The sequence below is a fragment of the Populus nigra genome, chromosome 4, assembly GCF_951802175.1.
Source record: "Populus nigra chromosome 4, ddPopNigr1.1, whole genome shotgun sequence".
Lineage (NCBI taxonomy): Eukaryota > Viridiplantae > Streptophyta > Magnoliopsida > Malpighiales > Salicaceae > Populus > Populus nigra.
The window spans coordinates 15,828,829-15,852,618 of NC_084855.1; the positions used below are offsets into that span (position 1 = coordinate 15,828,829).

Sequence of the window (23,790 nt, forward strand, 5' to 3'; positions counted from 1 at the left end):
ATTCATAAAATATTTAATCTAAAAAAACTATTACAATACACTAATAATACTAAAGAAATTTTCTTCAAATAGAAAAGGACTTAAAAAGCATTATGATAAAAAAAACTTAAAAAGCATTATTTTTCTAAAAAAACTCGTTGACGGTTGACAAAATTTTAGATTTAAAGCTTGTAATAAATCTGTTTTCCTAAAAAAACAAAAACAATAAAAATAATTATAGGGTATTGTATAGAGTGCTATAGGCCACGTAGCCACAGTGACGAGAGAGAGAATAAAAGGAAGTGGTGCCAGCTATGAAGTTGAAGGATCAAAGCTTTCTCTGAGGTCAAAGCTGGCAATTTATTTATTTAGTTATTTATTTATTGCTTTTCTTTGAAGGCCAGGCCTCTCTCTCTCTCTCTCTGCTTTAGTTTCTCTCCCATATTTACAACACACTTGAAACATAAACAAGATTTTAAATCCAAAGATCAACCCTCCCTCTCTCTCCACTTTGTTCCCGTTTTCCCTCTCTCCATTTCATTCCCTTGCTATATATATTTCTTCTCCTTTTTATCTCACAACCGAAAAAATGTATGTGCTTTGGGGGAGATAGAGATAGAGATAGAGATAGAGAGAGCCTGACTTAGAAAAGAGAGAGGGAGAGAGGGAGTGGTTAATGGTTGATTCTTCTTCCTCAACAAGAAAAAACAACAACCATGGCTGCTTCTACTTCTCCTTGTCTAAGTATGAATGAAAAGAAGCACTGGTGGCTAAGCAACCGGAAGGTAAAATATACAACTTTCTTCCTTTGATGAAGAGGATCTCTGCTTTGCCTTTACATTTCATTTCTTATGGTTTATTTCATCTCTTTCTCGAATGGGTTTGAGCTTTTCGTTTTCGTACATATATATGCCTGTGAGAGTTAATGAGCTACTGCATGAACTTTCGTGTGATAATACAGATTGTGGACAAGTACATTAAAGATGCAAGAAACCTGATTGCAAGCGAAGAACAGAGCGAGATTGCGTCGGCTCTTAAGCTTCTAGACGCGGCACTTGCACTCTCTCCTCGCCTAGAAGTAGCTCTTGAACTCAAAGCAAGATCTTTGCTCTATCTTAGGCGATTCAAGGAGGTGGCTGATATGCTTCAAGACTACATTCCTAGCCTTAAAATGGCTAACGACGATTCGGGATCTATTTCTTCTTCTGATAGTTCTTCTCAGCAGCTTTCAAGAGAGCGAGTTAAGCTGCTGCCTTCAGATAACTCTGATCCAAGTTTCAAGTGTTTCTCTGTCTCCGACTTGAAGAAGAAAGTGATGGCCGGACTCTGTAAAAATTGCGATAAAGAAGGGCAATGGAGGTAAGTTCCTCGGTTTCTGTTTCTCTTTTAAAGCTGTGGTATGCGGTTCAACTTTTAATAACCATATTTATTGTCTAGATCAGTGGATATGTTTTTGCATTGGTTTGAGTAAAACACAGCCAGCCAGCCATGTGTTCTTACCTTTTCTTTTTCTTTTTGGACATGAAGGTGGTAGCGATAATTGAATTTTTAAAACTTTCAACTATCATATCTCTTTTTTTTTTCTGGGGAACTACGTGGTAATTCTCTCCAGTGAAAATGCTATTGCTTCTCATAAAGGCTAATAGCACACGGGCTTTGCCCTGCTTTAACATGATTTGATCATCTTTTGAGGTTAAAGTAGAAAATCCCATGATGGCTATCTGCGCGTTTGCCCAAATCAGTATTTTATTTTATTCTACTGTTTTAGCTTCTAATTAATTATTTTCTTTTGAAATTGACTAATTAAAAAAAATAAAAACAAAGTTGAGTTGTAACTTGAGATCTTGGTGCCGAAGACTCCAAATTTACTGGTTAAACACTTGAAACTGAATGATTCTATTCAACTAACTCGATCATTAACGTGTATTCTTACAGGTACCTGGTTTTAGGCCAAGCTTGCTGCCATCTAGGTCTAATGGAGGATGCCATGGTGCTTCTCCAGACCGGAAAACGCCTGACAACTGCTGCATTCCGCCGTCAAAGCATTTCCTGGTCCGAGGACAGCTTCTCTCTCTCAAACTTCCCAATCTCCAGCGATATATCCACATCGACAGCCCCACCTACCCCACCGAGAAATTTAACCGAATCTGAAAGCGTTACGCAACTCCTTGCCCACATTAAGCTACTGCTTCGCCGCCGAACAGCCGCGCTGGCGGCCCTGGATGCTGGCCTCTATTCCGAGGCCATCCGCCACTTCACTAAGATCTTGGAGGGCCGACGAGGGGCCCCACAGGGATTCCTTGCTGAATGCTATATGCATAGAGCTTATGCATACAAAGCATCAGGAAGAATTGCAGAGTCCATTGCTGATTGCAACAAGACTTTAGCTTTAGAACCCGCCTGCATTCAGGCGCTTGATACAAGAGCTTCTCTTCTGGAAACAATCCGGTGCTTGCCCGATTGTTTACATGATCTGGAGCACTTGAAACTACTGTATAATTCAATCTTGAGGGATAGGAAGCTACCAGGTCCTGCTTGGAAGCGGCACAAGGTTAGGTACAGAGAGATTCCTGGGAAACTTTGTGCATTGACTACCAAGATTCAAGAACTGAAGAAGAGAGTTGCTTCTGGGGAGACTAGAAATGTTGATTATTATGCTTTGATTGGATTAAGGCGTGGGTGTTCGAGATCCGAATTAGAGAGAGCTCATCTGTTATTGAGTTTGAGGCACAAGCCTGATAAGTCTATAAATTTCGTTGAGAGGTGTGACTTTGCAAATGATATGGATCTTGAATCGGTAAAAGACCGAGCAAAAATGTCTGCTTTGTTGCTCTATAGATTGCTTCAAAAGGGTTATTCCAACGTCATGTCAACAATCATGGATGAAGAGGCTGCAGAGAAGCAAAGAAAGAAAGCAGCAGCCATTCAAACCCAACAGACAACTCAAAATGCCAAAATGGAATCGAACCCATCTGCAGTGGAGATTTCTGGTCCCAATAGGATCAATTCCAATGAAAATAAAGTGGCATCTGCATCTTCAGGGAGCAACACTGCATCTGTCTTTCAAGGGGTGTTTTGCCGCGACCTTGCTGCGGTTGGGAATTTGCTATCACAAGCTGGGTTTAACCGTCCTCTTGCAGTGAAATTCGAAGCATTAAGCTGCTAAATGATAAACAAGTTTCTTGAGATGTCACCGGCAGTGGAATCTCTGGTTCATTTTGTACAAACACATACATAAATTTAGGCTGCCGGGAAATTTTGTTACCTTTTCCATTTCTTTCTTAATCTCGCCATCTACTCTACTTGTACAGAATTTCCAGTACCGAATTTCCTATTTATGGGTCTATGCTTTATTGCTTAGTTTAAATTTGGAATTTTATTAGTACCTTCTCATCCTATTCTCACTCTTCGATTTAACTAATTTGGGTTTTGGAAAAGATAGGTGCTTTTGACTTGGTATCCACATGTGTAGCCAGGGGATTGCTGAGAAGCAAGCTGGCTTCGGGTTCTCTCTGGTGTCTCATCCGTTGCATTTAATTTTTATCAGTCTATCTATAAGCTGACACATCTGACATTCCACTAGATCTCATTAATTTGCTAATGCCACCTAAGGTTTATCTCTATCCACTTGGCTTGGTGAGAAAAATCTCTGTAACTAAACAGTGAATGCTATAATCCTATTGGGTTTGAAGCCACGCTGTGTGGGTGTTATGGCTTTGAGTGCATCTTGTAATTAAGACATGGCCGTGTTCCAATGGTGGAAACTGCAGAATGGACCATGTCAAGTATCTATCTCCCAGCGGAAAAGAGGTTGTCAGGTTTTTTTCACGCCGGGCTAAGGCAACAGAAGAAGGGGTCTTAATCAAGCACTCAATACAAGAAAAAACAAGATGGTTTTGAAAAGGAGGTGTCATGTCAATTCAAGGCTTTGCATCATTCGAGCTTCGAGCTTTTTTTTCTACACATCTGCTCTCCACACATCTGTGTATATACACCTAAAGTGTACAAAATAATGACTGGTTGAGGCAAGATAGGGAGCAATAATGGCGATTCGCATTCTGCTGTCTTGTGACTCTGGGGAGGCTTCGACTTTTAAGAGGGTTGTTAGGTATCAATAAGGTTTCCCAACCTCCTTAGACCTCGTAAACCCCCTCAGACCTCGTTGTATCTGTTGGAACATTTAGATAGCATTTCATTACTTTTCTAGTACAGAAAAGATAATACAGAGAAGATAGAGAGAATGGAAAAAAATATATAAAAAAATGAAATTGATACGAGAATAATTTTGTTTTTGGGATAAATTTAGAGTCAAGTACTATATTTTTTTAAAAAATAAGTCATGGAAAGACATATCTTTAAAGATGATATTTTTAAAAAAATATTATAGTAAAATTTTTTTAATTGAGAGTCAACTTAGGGTATGGTTTCGGTCACGTGTTATGAAAATCAACCCGAGTTGACTCTTTCGATCCATGATCTGAATCTTGTATTGGATTGTCTCTCAAGTCAGATTTTAAAACTATAAAAATAATTATTTTTATACATACTTTGACTCGGGTCAATCTGTGTTGACCCTTCTAATCTGTAATCTCAGTCTTGTTCCGGTTAATCCCCGAGTGAGTTTTAAAACTACAATAATAACAAGTTTTATCCTTACATTAACTTAAATCAACTGAGAAAAATAAACTTTTTTATATTTTATTATAGTTTATTCACCATAATCAAACAAGATATAAAAACAATTATTTTATCTTGTATATTATTACCAAACATAATTTTATCTTAGTTTTATCATCTATCTTTAATATCTGTATTTTTCATTTCAAGAAAATAACCGAACACTATTTTAAAACATGTATCTCCTATCTAAACCAAATAATAATAATAATAATAAAAAAGAAACCTGGTTACTATTCCATGAAAAAAGTTGCATCCTACCCATGTTTGGCATTCAAATCTAATTAAGCTTTTGAAATTTTTTTTAAAAAAAATTTAGATTTAAATTAAATATTTTTTAATATTTTTGAATTTTTGTATATGTAAATATTAAAAATAAATTTTAAAATATAAAAAAATATTTAATATATTTTCAAATAAAAAATATTTTAAAAAACAATTTCACCGTAATTCCAAACAGTTCTACAACCACTCACCTCCAAAGAAATACAGTGGGGCTAAAGCTTTTCTCAAAACTGTCTTTGCCAATCAAACACCTACTATTACTATGAGTTGCTTTTACTGTGGGAAATAATTAAGATTGCCTTTCCGTGTGGTCATCAATTTTTGCCAAAGAAAAACAATTATTCAAGCATGATCATTGCTTGAACTGCCAAGTAATTAATCCTTGTAATTTGGCAATTACCGCAGAGAGCCCATCTTGAACAATATTGTTAAGCAATTCAAAATAGAATCCTTTTCATTTCATGTTTAAGATTAAGTTCATGTTTATCTACACCGATTGAAACTATGATTGAAATAAAAAGATATAATCTTGTGTGTTAATAAAATTTATAATCTAGTCTGAATTTAAATTAATAATGACAAAATATAGGAATCAATGATAGCAGAAAGATAGCGCAGCTGCATATAGTTTTCCATGTAAATGATGACAGGGTAAAAGAGACCAAAGCTTGATGTCTCTCTTGTCAATGGAGGAAGTGGGTGCATGCATTGTTTAGGTGATACTTCCCTCTGTTCACTTTAAGGCAACAAAAAGGAGCTCCCAAGCCTAGCAGTGTACTCAAATAATATGCCATCTTTACTTGTTAAAAATGCTCTCTCTGTCTTTCCTTACAAGTGATTTGAGAACTTTTTTATCCTCATAAATTTCGCTGTGTCCTTTTGTCCTTCCACGCTACTCAACAACTTTAGTTGTATCCAGTCCCCACCCTCATGCAAAATGATCATTATGTTGATAATTAACTTCTGATCAACAGAGAGCTTGAGATTAATTATGATTTGAACGTCTGCCTATCTTTTCTCTCTCCCATTAATTAAGCCTTGATGAGATCTCAGCTGGTCTGAACTTGGATTCACTCGATGTTAATACGAGTGATGATTTTGATGCTTGTCTTACCCTACCAGTAAGAGTACGTGCTATAGTTTTGGATGCTCAAGCTTTTTATCCTCGTGCTTTAGGACAGCTAGCATGTTGATCTTCCACCAGAAAACTTGCTCTCAATCTGCAGTATGATATCTCCTGTAGAATTTTATGACACTTGTTCTTGCTGTGCTCTTTCAACGGACGTGTTATTATTTCTTATATTATTGTTGTTATTAATGTAGCTCCTCTGCCTAGTTTTTTCAAGTATTTTTTTTGTGTCGATATTTCCAGCAATTTTCAAATGCTGGAAACGCACTCTGGTATGAATGAGAGCCAGTTTCATGCCATTGTAATTCTTGGACGCTTCTTGCAATATTAAATTTCAACTCTTTTAGAACATTATATTTATTTTCTTATGGCGAAAGAAAGGGGGCTCTGCACGAATTCTCACGAGGCTGCCATTTTTATAAATAAAGTCGTCAGATCAGATATCATGGAGCATCTCTAAAAGCATGAGATATTATTTAAGGCATAATCCCCACAAAGTAAAACAAATTATATTCATGGTATCATGTATAATGACTACAACACCCTCGCGTGCTGGGTGCATTTGGAGGGTAAGAAGGGAACTAGGAGGAACAGGGGACTCGGTGTTTGAAGGCTGGGAACAATGGAAAGAGGAGAAGTCGTGGCCAGATATGATGATGTCAGGAGCCCCATGTGATGCTATCATGTGCAATGATCTCCCTTTTCTTCCTTTTTCCTTCTGATAAGGAGGAGTGGGTACTCAAGGCTTGTTTCTAGCTCTTTGTCAAAACCAGGTTTTGGGGAATTTTACAAATAGATGTGTTCGTTGATGAGTTGTTAGCACCAATTTCTCGTCCATTTCACACCTTTTCATCTTTTAACTTAACTTCCAGGGTGGTTGAAATGTTTGCTAATCTTTAACATTCTTTTGGTGACTTGAAATCTCAAAAACTCTCTTTTTAGAAATTCTTGTAAATAATTTTTTTTCTTGTAAGTCATTTTAGCGACTAGTTGGTATTAAGATAACTTTTATAGTTGTGATTTGAATTTTTTTATATAATAAAAAACACTTATAGTTGCTTCTAATATAGTTCTATGTGTGTTTGATTGAAACTATTATTGAGAGTCATGTTGAATGAAAAATAATTAAAAGATGTTTGATTAAAATTGTTGTTGAAGTTATTGAAACTGAAATGACTAAAAAAAACACTTAATAATTTATAGCTTCAAATTAAATAAAAAACAAGTGATTATTAATAAATAAGAAATGTAACAAAGCAACACTAAGCAATATTGGGGTCCTAATTATATTATTCCATTAAACTAGCTGAAGTCCTACCACGAAGATGGTCTATTCAAGATGACCTATGATATCTAGGGCTTTCTGAACGTGGCACAACATCGGTTAAAATATCATCAAGAACAAAGTTTGGATGGCGATCATATTTTACAAATGCATGATCTTCCTAAACTTTCTTATAATGTAATTATGTAGTGTCATTGATACCACTACAGTTTTAACTTGTGTTTTGTAAGCATGTGCAAGCATGCTTTGCAAAATTTTCCATCTTTTTTTTCCACAATCTAAAAGTATGTTATATCACACTGCGTATTAAAAAGTGTGCACGATTGAAAACCTCTTTCCGACTTTTAGGTTGTTTATGTCGCTGCAAATCTGGCAAGTAATATCTTTCACTTTTATATGAACCTAAAAATCTATACTCATTTGGATATCCAACATCTACCAAATAATATTTTTCTATAATAAAAAGTGATGAATTTGTAACTTATATCACAAAAGAAAGATTATATAGAAAAATAATTACAATAACATGAATTTTTTTCTCATGTAATTACCCTGAGGTGGTTTTGAAAATTTTATATTAGAATTGTCAATTACATGCAGAAAAATATGTGTGTCATATGCATTATCTTCTCATCCTGTCCAAACAAAAAATAATTGCATATCAAAGCTATATGTATTTATTACGTTTTGAGTCAGTACATATTTTCTACCAATAAATAAGATTTGATTTTCTTGAGAAATTATTGCACACACATGTGTGCTCTTATGCAATTCTACATCAAATAGAAGAAGCATCAAGATGTCAATGATTGAAAAAATTTATCCAAATATAAACAGATTTATAGCATTAATAATACAATAATATATTAGTGTTATACTGAAATGAGGCATATATCTTGGATCTATCTTGATTTCTAGTGAAGTGAATTCAAAGTCTTCTGGTTTTACAACATCTGTTGCGAGCACATAAACAAATTTAAGCACTTTTTTAAAATATATGTTAACAGTCTTGTCTAAATATTGAAATCTTTCTTGAACTTCTCTATTTAAAGCACCTAATGCTAGTATATAAAGAAACATTGCCACATTTTCAATAATACTCGTTCTTCTTTAAGCTTATAACCCGTACTTTGCTTCTAAATCATAACATAGGCTTTGTAATGTTGTTGCATCGATCCTAAACATGTCGAAGCATAGTTTCTAATGTCCTTGTAAAATTTCATTCAACCATCTCATACCCGTGTTGTACAAAACCATACAAGGTTTTTTAAACATATAATTAACATAATATATTATTAGAGCTCCACCTGCATATATTGCTAGTTTATGATAACCAAAATCTTGCTTCTAAAATGAATTAACATCCTCATCACCATCATTGTTGTCGTCGTCGTCACCATCTGTATCCCCACCATCACCAACATCGTCATCGCCATCATTACCTCCATCACCACTATAATTAATATAATCAACTACACAATTCATTACATTATCATAATCTTCCTCAAAATTTTCTTTGAATAAAGCATTAAATCATTTGACTTTCATATTTACAATCACAAATGAAAAGGAAAAGATTAATTTTTTTTTAGTTTGGTTAAGAAATTAATATTATGTGAACCAAAAACAAACTAAGGGATGTTAAGTAGAGAATAAATAATTTTAAGCCCTGTAAAATAAAATAGAAAAGTTTAAAAATTAAAACATCATATTCATTGATAAACATGTCTATCATGATCAGTTACTATATTATCCATACATAAAATAACATGACAATAACTAGTTCTTCAATGAACTTTATTAAAATTCAGTAATTTTAATTGTTTCCAATTAGTTCTTTTGATAAACATTGTTAATGAGTTGTTATATATAAATACTTTTAATAGAAATGAACAATAGCAAATAATTGTCCATTACTTTAAATTTCAGTGCCAAGTAAATTTATAAGAGATAAGAACAAAGACCAACTTATTGTTTCATCAATGTATTCTACGAAAACGACTAGCAATGCAAAGAGTGTATCCTCACTTCCAACATTTAGTAAGGAATTGAAATTTTTTTCTTAGCTCTAAAATTTGACATTTAATGACCTTAAATTAGTAACCATAAATTTTAAGCATGAGCGTCTTCTCGAGGAGGGTGGGTTTAGGTATGTATTCAAAGGTTGGATTGATGAGAATGGAACTGCTTCTGCAAAACTTGGCACCGAGCTTACCTTTGTAGTATATGATGTTTAAAAAGGGACACTAATAATATTATTCAAAATTATAACTTGGAAACTAATTGTTGGTTACCAAATTTAATTGGATATTAGTTGGAAGCTAGCTATTTTCTCATCTCTATTGCTAAAATTTGCATCATTTTAGAGACTTGAAAGTTGGTTGACAAACTTTTCTATTATCTCACTCCAAAATAAATGAATAGGACTTATATACTTAAGGTATTGACAGTTTGGTAGTTACTGACAAAAAAAAAAAATCCAAGACAAAGATTTTCATTGTTCTATGCTTTACACTCTTCTATTGAGTGAAACTTGTTTGTCCAATGCAAGACTGCAAATGTCCTTATGCATATTCTTATAAGGTGACATTATAGTGATTTGATGGCTTTGTCATGGCACTACTATATGGGTAAGTAGATCTTTTTTTAGAATAACATAAGAAAACGATGTTTCAAATTAGTTGTGTAATAACATTTAAAACTTCCACTTATGAAGCCTAATGAGGATTTAGAAAATAATATTGGAATCCCATAAAATCCAAAATCGAATAGTTCTTAAAGTGAAAGATTTCAACTGTCCAACATATGAAAAGTTGTCCAATGTTCCTTACTAAACAATAAATTCTAAGATGGATTGACTTATGAGTTGTGGACCAACCATGCCTCTAATCATTCCAGAGCTATTATTAGTATTTCATGTTTTTTTATGGACTTCTATTCATGTGTTTATCAACCACTCAACTTTTTCATTTGATCTTTAAATACTTCTATGTCAATAATCTTTAGTTAGTATAAATGTAATTTTATGCATATTTTTTTTAAATGTAAAGGGAGAAAGGTTGGGTAGTTATTGCTCGAACCAACAACAACTCATTCAATTGTCCGTGATAACCTGAAAAAGGTGTATTCAAGAAGGGATGGAAATAATAAAAAAAAAGGCAGTGAGAGGATTATCTCTTGCTATACCTCGAGGGAAGTGCTTCGACATGCTTGGTTCCAAATGGTGCAAGGAAAACCTTGTTTATTAGTATGGTTAATACACCTTTTTATGAGATTTTATAATTGTATAGACTCAAGTTTTTTGTTAAGCGTAGCATTACTTAGTTTCTTTGTTCGACACTGAAAAAGATGAATAGAAATAGCTTTCAATCATTTTCATGTTTCTTGTTTTATACTAGAAATGGTAAACATGTTCATGATAGTTATTGACCAAATAGTCAATCTTGCTCAGTACATTCATTGCTAGTAACCTATCATGATTGGTTAACATCCATTGAGAAGTTGCTACATAAGAATGTTACTTGTGTCATAAAGAGCTTTAGAAAGGATATTCATGTCCTATAGAATCATCAAGGAGAAGAATAACAATAAAAAAGTCAATATATGGATTGGCTAAAAAACTTGACTTGAGGACTCTAGCATTCCAGATAACAAAGAAAAAGACTGAGATTTTTTAATGGAAATACATTACAACATTTTTATAATTCATTATAATCTTGATATAAATATCAATCTAAGCAATTCAAATACCAAATATTACACAAATATTCTAAAAATAACAATTTTAGTATATTACATATAACCAAAGGACCTTTACATTATAATAACGTGGATACATCAATAATTTCCAATTCTATTATGGTATATATATCAAGTAAAAGAACAAAATCAATAAGAGTGATGGATGTAAGGCACAACTCTCGTTATTAAGACCTTAAACTTTACTAACATATATTTTGTAGTCATTCAAGCTTTATAGTAACGTCTCTTATTGTTAATAACATATATCTCTTGCTTCTTGAAAGTAAAAAATCCAAAGCATAACAATAAAAGTCACCATATTAGACAATGTTATCAATAGAATGAAGCTCAGCTATCACATCTGTAATACTACACTCTTTCTTATCCTTATTAGTAGAAATGCATAATTCACTCTTGGTGGAGACACTATCGAATAGTAAACCAAAACAATAAACTAACTAAGCTCAGACTCCAAAACCTTTTTTTTCTTTTTCTCCCACCTTTCTTTGTGGAATATGCTTTGTTTTTTTTTTCACTATTATGGGTGTTATTGTTTGTCACATTCACTCTATTTACCATGTTACTACATAATCAACAAAATTAGCTATGGCATCCTTTTCTGAATTACCATTTTCTTCCTCTAAATTCACATCATCATCACTTGTAACATTTCCTTCATCATCATCTCCACAACCATCATCAAATAAAACTCTGTCTAGTAGCTACAATATTGTTGAATATTCTATCAAATTTACTATAAATAAATGGTTTAATACCAACATGCCTAAACTTTTTGGCTTCTATAATTTCCTACGTTAGAGAAAATCAATATAATAGATAACATATAATCAATTTCTTAGCTACTAAAAGTAACAACTTAAGTTAAGAACATAAAGTTTCTAAAACTAACCTGAATTTTTAATTTTCACCACTCATTACATGCATCAATAATTCCAATTTTACTATTCCATCAAACACTAGTTTCAGCAACTAATTTTTTTCCAAATCCTCTAATTTTTTTTATACCATCCCATTTGTTCTTAAATTAAAACTTGATGAAAGAATGACCAGTCTTTTCTTTGAATATTCATCATATGTTTTCTTCCAATTTTATTAAAATATATGTTTGGTCTCATACCATTATCAATTATTTATGATACATGTGCCACAAAAAGTATGCAACATTTCTTTTATCCAGGATGTTTTATCTTTACTTCGATGACCTTCCATTGCTTGGTTTGCTAGCCTTGTTCAACATGCACAAGCACAAGCATTAGTATTATATTCAACTAGGACATTTAAACAAAATTTGTTTTTCACTTAACCAAAATTATCACAGAACATCCAATGATATAACTCTTTTTTCCAAATTTGCATATGTTAAGATGTAAGGAAAACATATAAAAAAGTGTTGGAGTTAATAATTAGAGTGTATACCGACAATAATATATATTGTGGGAATGACCAACCTAGTGTATACCATAACACAACATCTATTCTTATTAATATAAATGTGTTGGAGTTGATAATTGGAGTCTAAGTATTGCATACTAGTTAGCTAGCTACGATAAAAAAGAAATAAAATCAATGTAAATGGCTTATAAGATGGAAATTGAAGTTAGTGATTCTTTCCTATAAAAAATTACATACACCAAAAGCAATTTAATATGTTAAGATACTTTTTCTCAAGTTAAAATTGAACTAATCAAATCCTTGGACCTCTAAATAATTGATAGGAACTAATATACTTTTAACGAAATTGATATTCCAAACACCAGTATCAATCAATAAGTCTTACTACGTGGCATGGTTATAAAACTCAGCCCAGCCCTAAAAGAAAATAGAGGAAGGCAAAAACTTAGATGACTCGGTAAAAAAGCTAGGTTAACCTGGTTGTAACCCGTTGACTATTTATTTTTTTAACAAAAATAACATTGTTTTGCTTTATAAAAAAAATTAAGGTCGACATGGGATGATCTGGTAACCCAGTCAAAACTTGTAACCCAGGCTTTGGTCCGGGTCGACCAATAGTTTGAGTTTAAAAAACTATTCTACTAGGGTCACTCAGATCCAAAAAAATAGTTCAACACTGAAGGTCTATGATGCCTTACTTGGATCCAAGAAAACAATCCATAAATTTTTACTATGAGTTGAGGATTTTTAAAAAAATAAAAAATAAAGTACCAGTTAATCAACACATTTGCTATTTGAGGAATTGGATTTTCAGGTTATTGTTCTTCCTTTACTATAAAGAATGAATTGGAGATACTTTTTTTCCTGCCACAAACACACTCTGCAATTTCAAGATAAAACACAATACCTCATAACTAGAAATGTTAGAAAAACCAAAATATGTAACATATCTTTTCATTGAGTTTGAAGAGATAGGAGGAGAAGATGATGTTTTCAATTATCAAAACAAGAATAAAACATCATAAATAAACAAAATTCATGTTCCAAATATCCTAATCTATTACACTTACCAAAATCTATAAATTAATTTCAACTCGAAAGGATACGTTTGTCTTCAGATTATCACTTGAGTTTTAAAGAAAGAGACAGGATTAACTTTTAGCAAAGCAAACAGAGTAGAGGGTATTTTAGTTCGAAGAATTACAATGGTCAAAATATCCTGAATTATTGTACTTATCAAAATCTATAAATTAATTTCAACTCGAAAGGATACGTTTTTCTTTAGATTATCACTGGAGTTTTGAAAAAAGAGGTAGGATTAACTTTGAACAAAGCAAATAGATTAGATGGTATTTTGATATGATGAATTACAATGGTCAAAATCTCTCTTTTGTGTTGGCAAAGTGAAAAGGACAATTGAGATCAAACCTAAAAGAAAGCATTTTCAAGATGCTTCAAGATGACTGAGTTTATATCTCAATTATTAATGGGGTTCACTTTTTAAACCACAAGTTTTGTTGTGTAACTAAACACTCTTATTTTATGATTGAGAGAAAACTCAATAGCTATCATACTTTCAAATAAAAACTTAGAGAAATAAATCATAAAACTTAACACACACATATATCAGGTTATCCAAACCAGTACTAACTAGGTATAATTGTGGTATTCGAACCCCCAAGTTCAATAAACAACAATGGGCTTGATAAAAGAAGTAACACATCCATATTTTATGAACATGAGCCCATAAATAACTTTTTTATTAGGTTAAATGACATATCTTAGGTTATGAAGAAATAAATTTTGAATTATTAATTTGGTCTATTGTATTTTTAAATTATTATTTATTAAGTAAATTAAGTTATATTATCAAATTTGATAGTTGAGATTAATTGTCAAACTTCAGCTGTTAGTTTAAAATCCTATATAAAAAAACACAATTTGAAGAAGAAAATTTTGGAATTGATGTTGTCTCTCTCCACATAAATCATTCATTGAAATGACAATATTAAAGGATGCATAGTTTCATATATTTTTTTAATTTTTTTAATCTCTTAAGAAATTAAATTACTTCAAAACTGCTTCGTTTATAGCATTTAGATTAATGATCAAAGCTTAACTACCGGTTAAATTTGACAGCATATCTTAATTTATTCATTAAATAATAGTTTAAATCAATTAGTCGACAGTCTAGATCTTATTTTGATACAACCCAATAATTAAGAGGGTAAAATATCTCATCAAACCTTTTTAACTACATGGAGCAACGGGACATGGCGTAGATTGTTTGATGTTGAAGCAATCCATGCACTAATTTTTATGGCTTGCAGGCAAATAGATGGGAAAACGATAAATATTTTGATTGATTACATTTGTTGTAGTGACTCTTTCTTTCTTTTTTTAGTATGACTTTTGTGACATTAAGAGCTTGATTAGTGGTAAGAAAACTCTAGTCTAATCATGATTTGAGGTTGATGTCTCAAAGACCCACAGCTTAACACGTAATGAAGCCAATAAAAACACCTTTATTACAGATCATAGATAGATAGAAGAGTGTGCTCGAAGCTAAGTAGAAAACTTTTGTTTGGTACTTTATTTTCTTACCATTTTCAAAGGGCCATGTCCCCGATTTTGTGCATCCGAGAACAACCTGCATGGCATCCGATTCCTTGAAAAAAAGAAAAGGAAGAAGAATTCCAGAGCTTTTGGGGGGGGCGGGCGCATAACCAAAGTCACCTCTTGGGAATAAGTTGATGGCTAAATCTGGGACATCAAGCTTTGAAGTTTCATTTTCAAATTTTAGGATGGATTTAGGTTATAAATAGAGAGGACTGCTCCCAACATCATGGATGCTACCTACAAAATGTCAACTATTCATTTTTTTTTTCTTTTATCATATTTTATATCAAGGTAACCCTTGAGTTCATCACCTAGAGGGAGAAATCTGGATTAAGAATACGTTTGGGAACATGGTGCAAACCGCGTTCTTAAAAAAATTAATTTTTTCTTTTACTAAAATTTAATATGTTTTATATGTTTTAGATCGTTTTGACGTGCTAATATCAAAAATAATTTTTTTAAAATAAAAAAAATCATTGACATGCATTTCGAAACAAAAAATTATTTGAAAAGCAACCGCAACAACACTGCCAAATACTCTCTAAATAGGGTAAAAATTATTTTTTAAAGTTTTTTTTTTAAAAAAATATAGTAAAATAATTTTTTATCTTTTAAAATTTATGAAGACATTTATTATTACAAACTATAAGCAAATCAGAATATACCCCTGCCAGAATTTGTTTCCACCATACCATAGGAGGTAGTCTCCATCAAAGCAAAGGACTTGAGATTCGTGAGGTTCAAAGATCGACATGGAAAAAAAATTAGAAGAACAGTAAATAGATAATCGAGAGGGAAAAAAAAAGGCACGACTCTCATGCACAAACATGAAGACGTTTATCTGGCAGTTCTTTAACAAGACTAGGAAAAACTGAGAAATCAGAATGCATACCTTGAAAGAGGAAATACAAGACCATAGTAATGCGTCCATTCATTGCAAATGAAGCACATTTCTGCAGTTTGCACTATTTCTGCCCCTCTCCAATACCAATCACAGGATCAGTCCTGTATATATATCCTAACCACCATCAGGATTGCTCATGAAATTTGTTTGCATCAAGAATAATGTCTAAACATCAGAGACAGGATTAGATAAGTTCACAAACATAAAATTGAAGATGTCTTACGAGATGCAAAGAATCAATTTCTGAAAATAAATACATTATGTCCTGAACACAAGCTGAATGCATCCTATAATCACAGTGGGCTAACTAGGAAGGTTATTATACAAATCTATGGCATACACATGAGATCAAGTATAGTAAATTCTACATGTTTGGTCGCAGCAAAATGTGTTAAATACGGACATCTTTGATTGAAAGCTAAAGGGGTTTCAAGAGAAATAAGAAACCAATTAGCCTTTAATGAAGTGCCTTTTTAATCCTTTTCTTCTTAGGGCTGGTGCTCCTGCTTCCGCTACACTTTGGACAAAACCAATCCTCTTCTGGAATGCTTTCAAGAGGAGGATCGCAGCAGTCTATATGTATCCCAGCCCCACAGCCAACAGAGCCACATTCATCACCGCATATCAGCATATCTTCCCCTCTATCGCAAGAACAACAAACTTCACAGGCTATATCATCACCACTATCACAATCCTTTGACATTGTCAAGTCCTCAGGAATCACTTTTGCCTTGCTCAAAAGGTTGGAAAATGACTTCTCTGCCAAATCATTGGTATTGTACAGTACATGTCTCTCAAGAGAACTCCCAGGCTTGCAGACATACTCCACCAAGTAATCAGCAACGATGCAGGGTATCTTATGTTTTAAGAACTCTTGGACCCACACATCTGCTCGTGTTATGCCAGGACTGATGATAGCAAAGTCAACTCCAGATGTAAGAAAACGGGTGTAAGGAGGAGAAGTTGCTAAGATGGTACCGTCCCCTGCCTTCACTACACGTTTCAGAGTATCCTGTTTGTTGAACAGTAAGATGCGGACAGTGTATCAGATCGTGCACATAAGATAATTGATCAGCTAAAATCTATACACCATCATTTTCAGGAAAACTGAAACCCTGAGAAAGCTTATGCAACACGTTATAACTCAACCAAGGAAAAAGTCGCAGGTAAACATATCTGAGAAGAAAACATACCAAAGGTGGTGTCATGCATTCTCCATAAATGATAATACGCATCCCATAGAAGGCTCCATGACCTGTTCTCTCCCTCAACAGCCGCCACTTCCTTGGAGCCTCTAAGTTAATTGTTCCATCTTCGCTAAGGCCATTCTTGTGCCATTCATAAGATTCCTCTGCCAAGAACCTCCCTGCCTGACTACAAGCAGTTAGATAATCCGTCTTAAGAATCCACCTGCAATAAACAGATATCTATCAGTTTGAACAGGTGACTCGTATAATTATAGATGGTCTATACTGTAACTCATTCCAACAATTTTCCAATCTTGACCACAAAAAAGGAACAAAATAAAAAGTTTCTCAGCAGAGAAAAGAGGAATACATGATTTACAACAGTAAACTGAATAATGGACCACATTGAGCTGTCACAGACAAGAATTTTAAAACAGGTTTTTTAAATATATGTATTCAAACTTCAGAGGTTAATGCACAATGTACTGTACCTTCCAGATGCTGCAGCAGCAAAAAACTTTTCTGTCCTGCGAATTGGGCCTGGAGCTATGTAGTGTGTTGCCTGGTATGACCATTGATGAGAATCTCTGCAGAGTTTTCCTTTCAGACTCTTAATAACTTTCTGGTACTCCTTCCTTTGCAGTCTATGCCCACTCAATATAAACCATAGGGGTTCGGCTTTCACTTGCTTTGTAACCTCTCTTCCTGTTGTGGAACCAAGATTACTTTTACTAACCTTTTGATTAAACTTCACCGGTGCTTTATTGGATTTAGCAGCTGTTTCACCAACACGCTTGTCATCCAGACTTGCATTTTGATCTCCATCAACAGCAGGCTTATTCTCCTTCTCGGCTTCCACAGAGTTCTTGGACTTTTTCCTAGATATAATTCTGCTTTTACCTTGACCTGCACGATTTGGCTCAGTGCTTTCCTTTTCTGCAGCATTCTCCTCAATGTTCTTGCCATTAAGATTCTCTTCCATATTCAGAACTTTCTTAGACTCTTCTTTTCTAACAATCGAAGTAACAGTCTTGGTATTGGTCTTACCTGAAGGCTGCTTCCTTCCTTTTCCTTCTACAAAATCTTCTGTCAAGATTGATTCATTCCTCTTTTGTATTTCAACTGGATTTTTCCCTTCTACCGGACCATTGAGCATGTAAGCTGCAGAATTATCTGCTTCTAATTTCATTTCTATCTTATTATCTGCTTTATGTGGCAAATCAATCATGTCAGCCTGCTCTTCTTCGAGAAAGTTTTCACATTCATTTTTCTCATCTGGAGCCTCAGTCTCATCATCCATGAAACCAATCTTAACCTCAATATTATTCCCCAGCTTTGTAGCACTTTCCGTCTCCATCTTCTCTGTTACTGCAACATTGACAATTGCCAGGGATGTCTCAAGCTCAGTGGCATCAGAGAAATTCGCATCCTCTTCTCTCTCTTTCACCTCAGTCATAGTAACTGTAGGATCATTTTGAGCAGCAGTTGCATTTAAGTATATGGAACCTTTCTGGCTCTCATTGCTTTTCAATTTTGATCTAGAACCTAAAGTCTTTTTGGCAATCATCTTCTTCCTAACTGGCTTTGTAATGAAGTCATCTTTTCCTGCCCGAAGCACATGCAAATCAGAAAGCATGTCAGATTTATCTATCTCTAATTCCTTAAGTGAAAATGGACCGCCTCCATCTTGCTGCTGATTTTGTGGCTCCCCTGCTTCTGCAACCATCTGTTCATATCTTTCAACAACAAAACCTCCACTGTCAGACCTGAGGACCAAGTTGTTCTCTCTCAAGTCCCTGGAGGATGGTTGTGGTGTCTTCTTATTTGCACTCTCATTTTCACCAGTTTCCAAGACCATATTTGCAAGGAAAGCGTTATCTTCTGTGAACGTGTTTCTACTAAATTTTGATGACTTGGCTGTTGAAGAATTGGCATGTGAGTTTAGCACAGCATTCATACTACTCATATCATGCACAGAGTGACCAGTATTGCCAAGAGGAGAATGGTTATTAATCCTAGATGGACCATCCACCAAATGTGTTGGTTCAGAACCTTGTTCTGCGTTTGTAACTGATGGATTCAGAACTTTGGCAGAAGACTTGTTGACGGATTCACCTAAGAGAACTTTAGGAGAGCCTCTAGTGTTGCCTGAGTTTCCAGGGGAAATTGATGATGGGGACCTTCGTGGAGTTCTCCTTGTGTAACTTATTGTAGAATTATACTTAGCATCAGAATGAGAAGGCCTTTCAACAATTCTAGAAATAAATTCCAAGTCATTGCTTGTCCTTGTAGAAATAGGAGTCCTCTCTTTTGGATCAGGTGGATCATTGGAAGAGGCACCCTTGAAGCCACAAGCGTCCAAATGGCCAGGCACCCTTGATATACCTTCAGGCTCACTCAAATTATGTGATACTTTCAGCACTTCCCCAGTTTTGGGCATTTCACAAGACTTGGATGTTCCAGCTTTTAAATTCTGAGGACTCTTATTCACATTTTCACAACTTGGTTGCTTCACACTGGTACCCTCAGCTTCATCCTCAGAGTCTTTTGCTTCAGCTTCCAGCATCTCCAACTCATAGCCACTGTTCAAATAGAGCAAAGTTAAGCACATATTTTAGCATCTTCACTAGATTCAAGTGTCCGTGTATGAAAAAATAGTCAAAGTTAAGCACATATTTTAGCATCTTCACTAGATCCAAGTGTCTGTATATGAAAAAATAGTTAAGCAAACAATCAAAGGTTAGAAAACCTCAGCTGCCTAATATGTGTGTGTGTGTCTTTTATTTGGATAAGAAAAGATAACATATACTTGTTTACCAATGCAACTCATTGAGATGCTTATTTTGTGCAAACAGATAATGAGTCACAGATCTCAGCCGAAGAATGACCATCCATTCAGTAACAATATAGTAAACAAGGGACATGTACTTGTATGTGATAACCCACTCCAAACTCAACATCTTGGGATGGAGGATGCACACAAAGCTCGAGTGGTCTATGAAAGGAAACAAAGAATCATGCCCTCTCTTTCTACTCATTATTCTGAAGTGAAGAAATATCCAAATGAAAGAAACAAAAACACCTAAAACAATCTCAATTTATCATTCAGGTCATTCCTTACTGGAGTTCAAACTCATAAGGTGGGCTAAAATAATACTAAGTTTCTTCTCTCGTTATGCACAGGTTGTTGTCAAGAAGTGGTGTCCAATTTATCATGTTGAATGCTACTAAACCCAGAAGTTAAAATGCCTCACCTCTTGCTATAATTATCTTCTGGAAGAAGCTCCCAATTTCTTAAGCTGCAGCAGAAGGATACATTCAAAATGTGAGAATGCTCATGTATTTCAATGTGTAACAGAGCAAAAGGTACCAACTCAGTGGTCTACCAATCAGGAAAAAAAAAGAAGAAGATGACTCACCAATCTTCCAACCATCGATGATTAACAAGCTTTATCTTCTTCATTTTATTGGCAAGCTCATACTTCTCACCTAGACAAAGTGAAAATCTCTAATTAACATCTAGTCAAGCTGAGCACTCGCATTGTACCAGAGTGAAGTAAGAAAAGTTCCATAGGATCAAATGATAAAATAGCAGCAAGTAACAGTGCAATTATGATGTTCGTGCAAATAAAAGCATTAGAAGAAGAAGAAGAAGAAGGCTACTGTCAACTGTTTAAGAAAAATGAAAGTAACTCTCTTTGCAAAAAACTTCTTCTGTAGATTAAGTCTCACCATAAAAAAAAACAAGAAGTATATGAACTTAAAGCAGAACAATAATCAATGATAACCCTAACGTATGAGTAGGATTTCAAAATCATCAAAGGAGCACAATATCCATAATGTATTAAAGAGAAAAACCCTATAAAGATAGGTTTAACCAAATATTCATAAGCAAAAATATCTCTTCTTGTTTGGTTCAATGTTTTTTCCATCTAATGTACCTTTCTAGAGTTAATATCTTCCATATGCTATGGGAAGATGATAACATGCATAGCTGAGCAATCCATGGATGACTGCATATTCCAGTCAACTAAGCCTCATTCCAAAACTATCGTGCCTTTGAAACATATTACCCAACTAACAGCAACTAAAACACGCTATATATTATGCAGCGACTGCAGAAAGCCTAGTATGCTTTTGATATCAAGCAAAATCATATTAATACAAGGAAAAGAGGAACTGCGTATATGCATTCATTAAGAATGGTGTTCAGTATGTGAAAATCAAAACCACACCTTCAAATTTGTAGCAGATGAGATGAGTAACTCTGTTAGCCACCAATGGCTTAGAAAAATGTGCCCCCATCAAGCCAACCATGGTCTGTGAAAGAAAATAGAAAACCCATAAAGATTTCATTCCCAGATGCTCATGAAAGCTAACAAAACGAGCAACATTTACCATAATGTCATCTCGATCTTGGCGTTGGTACCCAGTCAAGCACATTGTTATATTCTTGGCACGCGGAATTCCATTCAAATCTCTAAGCGGTCGATACATTATCTATTATACAAAAACTAAATCATAAACATCGAGCAATTTTTTATGTGAAAGAACAAATGAAAAAAGTAACAGCATTAAAAATAAAAATATAGAAATTAAAAAATAAAAAATAAAACTCACAGAAGTGGCATCAACAGGCATCCCAATATCAAAACTATGATTAACCCATAATCCTCTCACAACCGTCTTTCCATCATTTCTTGCACCAAAACATACAGGATCATCCTAAAAATACATATTTAAAAATAAAGAGATGGCTAAATTACAATTTTTTTAATTGATCATTAAAATGTGAATAACAATTAATTACTCACGTAAACAATCTTATCGACAATGACGTGAGTGCAGTTCTCACTATACTGAACAGCATCAACGCCGCCGCCATTGACAAGCTTTGATTTAACCTGCACCGCAGTTCAAAAAATAAAAATCAGTCTATTACATCTTCTTCCTTTCAATCAATAACAATGATTTAAGACAGGGAGGGAGTGGAAGAACCTCGGTTTCGCTGAGGGGATCGAAACCAAAGAGAACGAAACGGACGCCGAGAAACGTTTTGGAATGAGAATCTGTTTCCAGCATTGAATCGAAATTTTAAAAAACAAATTGAAGAATTTATTATATAAGAAGAGAGAAGGGAAGAGTATGTTATAAGACTGAGAAGTGACTCTCGAGTCAAAAGAAAAGGAGAAGAGGATAAAATGGAGATGAAGAGAGGCTTCTCTACTGTATGAATTGTAGGCAAGGCTGGTGGAGGAAGAAGGAGAGATATTATTGAGGGAGGGAATTATAGGTTTCATTTTTGTGCCCTGGCGGCTGGCGGGAGAAAGAAAAATTGTGGGTGCCTCCATGTGATAGGACACGTGTGCGCGAGTGGTTTCGACGCCCTGACCGAGATTGGAACCTCGTAGAAGCTGAGTTCGCCGTCGTTCGTCTCTACTCTGATCGTTTTATTTTATTTCTTTATTTTTGGCTTAATTTTAATTAAAGTCATCTCCTTCCTGCTAAATAAAAAAAAAGAGTTTTAAAAAATAGATATTTAATTAAAATTACTGTGAGTTGATTTTTTATATACAGAATAAAAAAAATAGATATACATTAAAAAAAAATTATTCTAGCTTTTACAAAATTAAAATTTAAAATATAATTATATATGGAGTTTGATGCAAAAAAACATAAATTATTTAACCAATCAAATAATTTTTTATAATATAATAAAAACTAGAAGTTACTATAATAGAATACTAAACAGTCTTGTAACTTGATATTTTATTTGTAATATATAACCTACAATATTATTTTGTAAACATTGAATTGTAATAAAATAAATTATTTGTTTATAGTATAATATTTTTATGTATTTAAATTTAAATAAATAATATAAACTTCATTCTAAAAAAATGTATATTTCATCAAATATAAGCTAAGATGTTTGCTATAAAATGTGGATATTGGATTAAATAAATAAAACATTAAGATTAACAAATGGTTTGTGATCCAACGCTAAAGTGCTTTTATATCTTTGTAGGAAGTAGTATTTACATTTCAAGGTCTGTTTGTTTGTTTTGAGTAGGATAATTTATAGGAAACTATTTTTTGAATTCTTTTGTGTTTGTTTTGGAAGATATTTTTAAAAAAATATTTCATGGTTATTTTTTATAAAATATTTATACAAAATTGGTAGACAAAAAATATTTTATGGTCAATCTTCAAATTTAATTTATTTGTTATAAACTATTCTCAACTCATAAAATTTCATAAAATATTTTATGAACAACAATCCACTTATAATATTATCAAACTATTTCAATCATTATATCATCCTCCACCACCACCTCCTCTTTCAACACTATTATGATCCCCTCATCACCACCGTCATCATCTCATCACAACCTCTTCCTCCACCACCACTATTAAAAAAATATTTGACATGTAAAATATTTTATACAAAACAAACGGACCTAAGATAAAAGGAATGGCATTATTGTTATTTTGCAACTTGGTAAGGATGTCATTGGCATTTATAGTGTGCCAATAGTGGCACCCATAAATAAATTGCACATCATTAATT

The 23,790-nt window shown here is 33.7% G+C and overlaps 2 protein-coding genes across 2 annotated transcripts; one reads left to right on the forward strand and one right to left on the reverse strand.

Annotated features, from left to right (window-relative positions):
* Positions 1-380: 380 nt before the first annotated feature.
* On the forward strand, positions 381-3,361 carry LOC133692351 (uncharacterized). Its single transcript, XM_062113223.1, has 3 exons — positions 381-764; positions 941-1,338; positions 1,915-3,361. Exons 1-3 carry the CDS (start codon positions 696-698, stop codon positions 3,143-3,145), a joined length of 1,698 nt encoding a protein of 565 aa, XP_061969207.1. The 5' UTR covers positions 381-695; the 3' UTR covers positions 3,146-3,361.
* A 12,855-nt stretch (positions 3,362-16,216) lies between these two features.
* On the reverse strand, positions 16,217-22,687 carry LOC133690922 (BRCT domain-containing protein At4g02110-like). Its single transcript, XM_062111202.1, has 10 exons — positions 22,218-22,687; positions 22,034-22,123; positions 21,840-21,944; positions 21,618-21,719; positions 21,455-21,539; positions 20,639-20,708; positions 20,474-20,518; positions 17,711-19,801; positions 17,226-17,442; positions 16,217-17,044 (listed from the first exon to the last, which is right to left on the reverse strand). Exons 1-10 carry the CDS (start codon positions 22,299-22,301, stop codon positions 16,490-16,492), a joined length of 3,444 nt encoding a protein of 1,147 aa, XP_061967186.1. The 5' UTR covers positions 22,302-22,687; the 3' UTR covers positions 16,217-16,489.
* Positions 22,688-23,790: the final 1,103 nt, after the last annotated feature.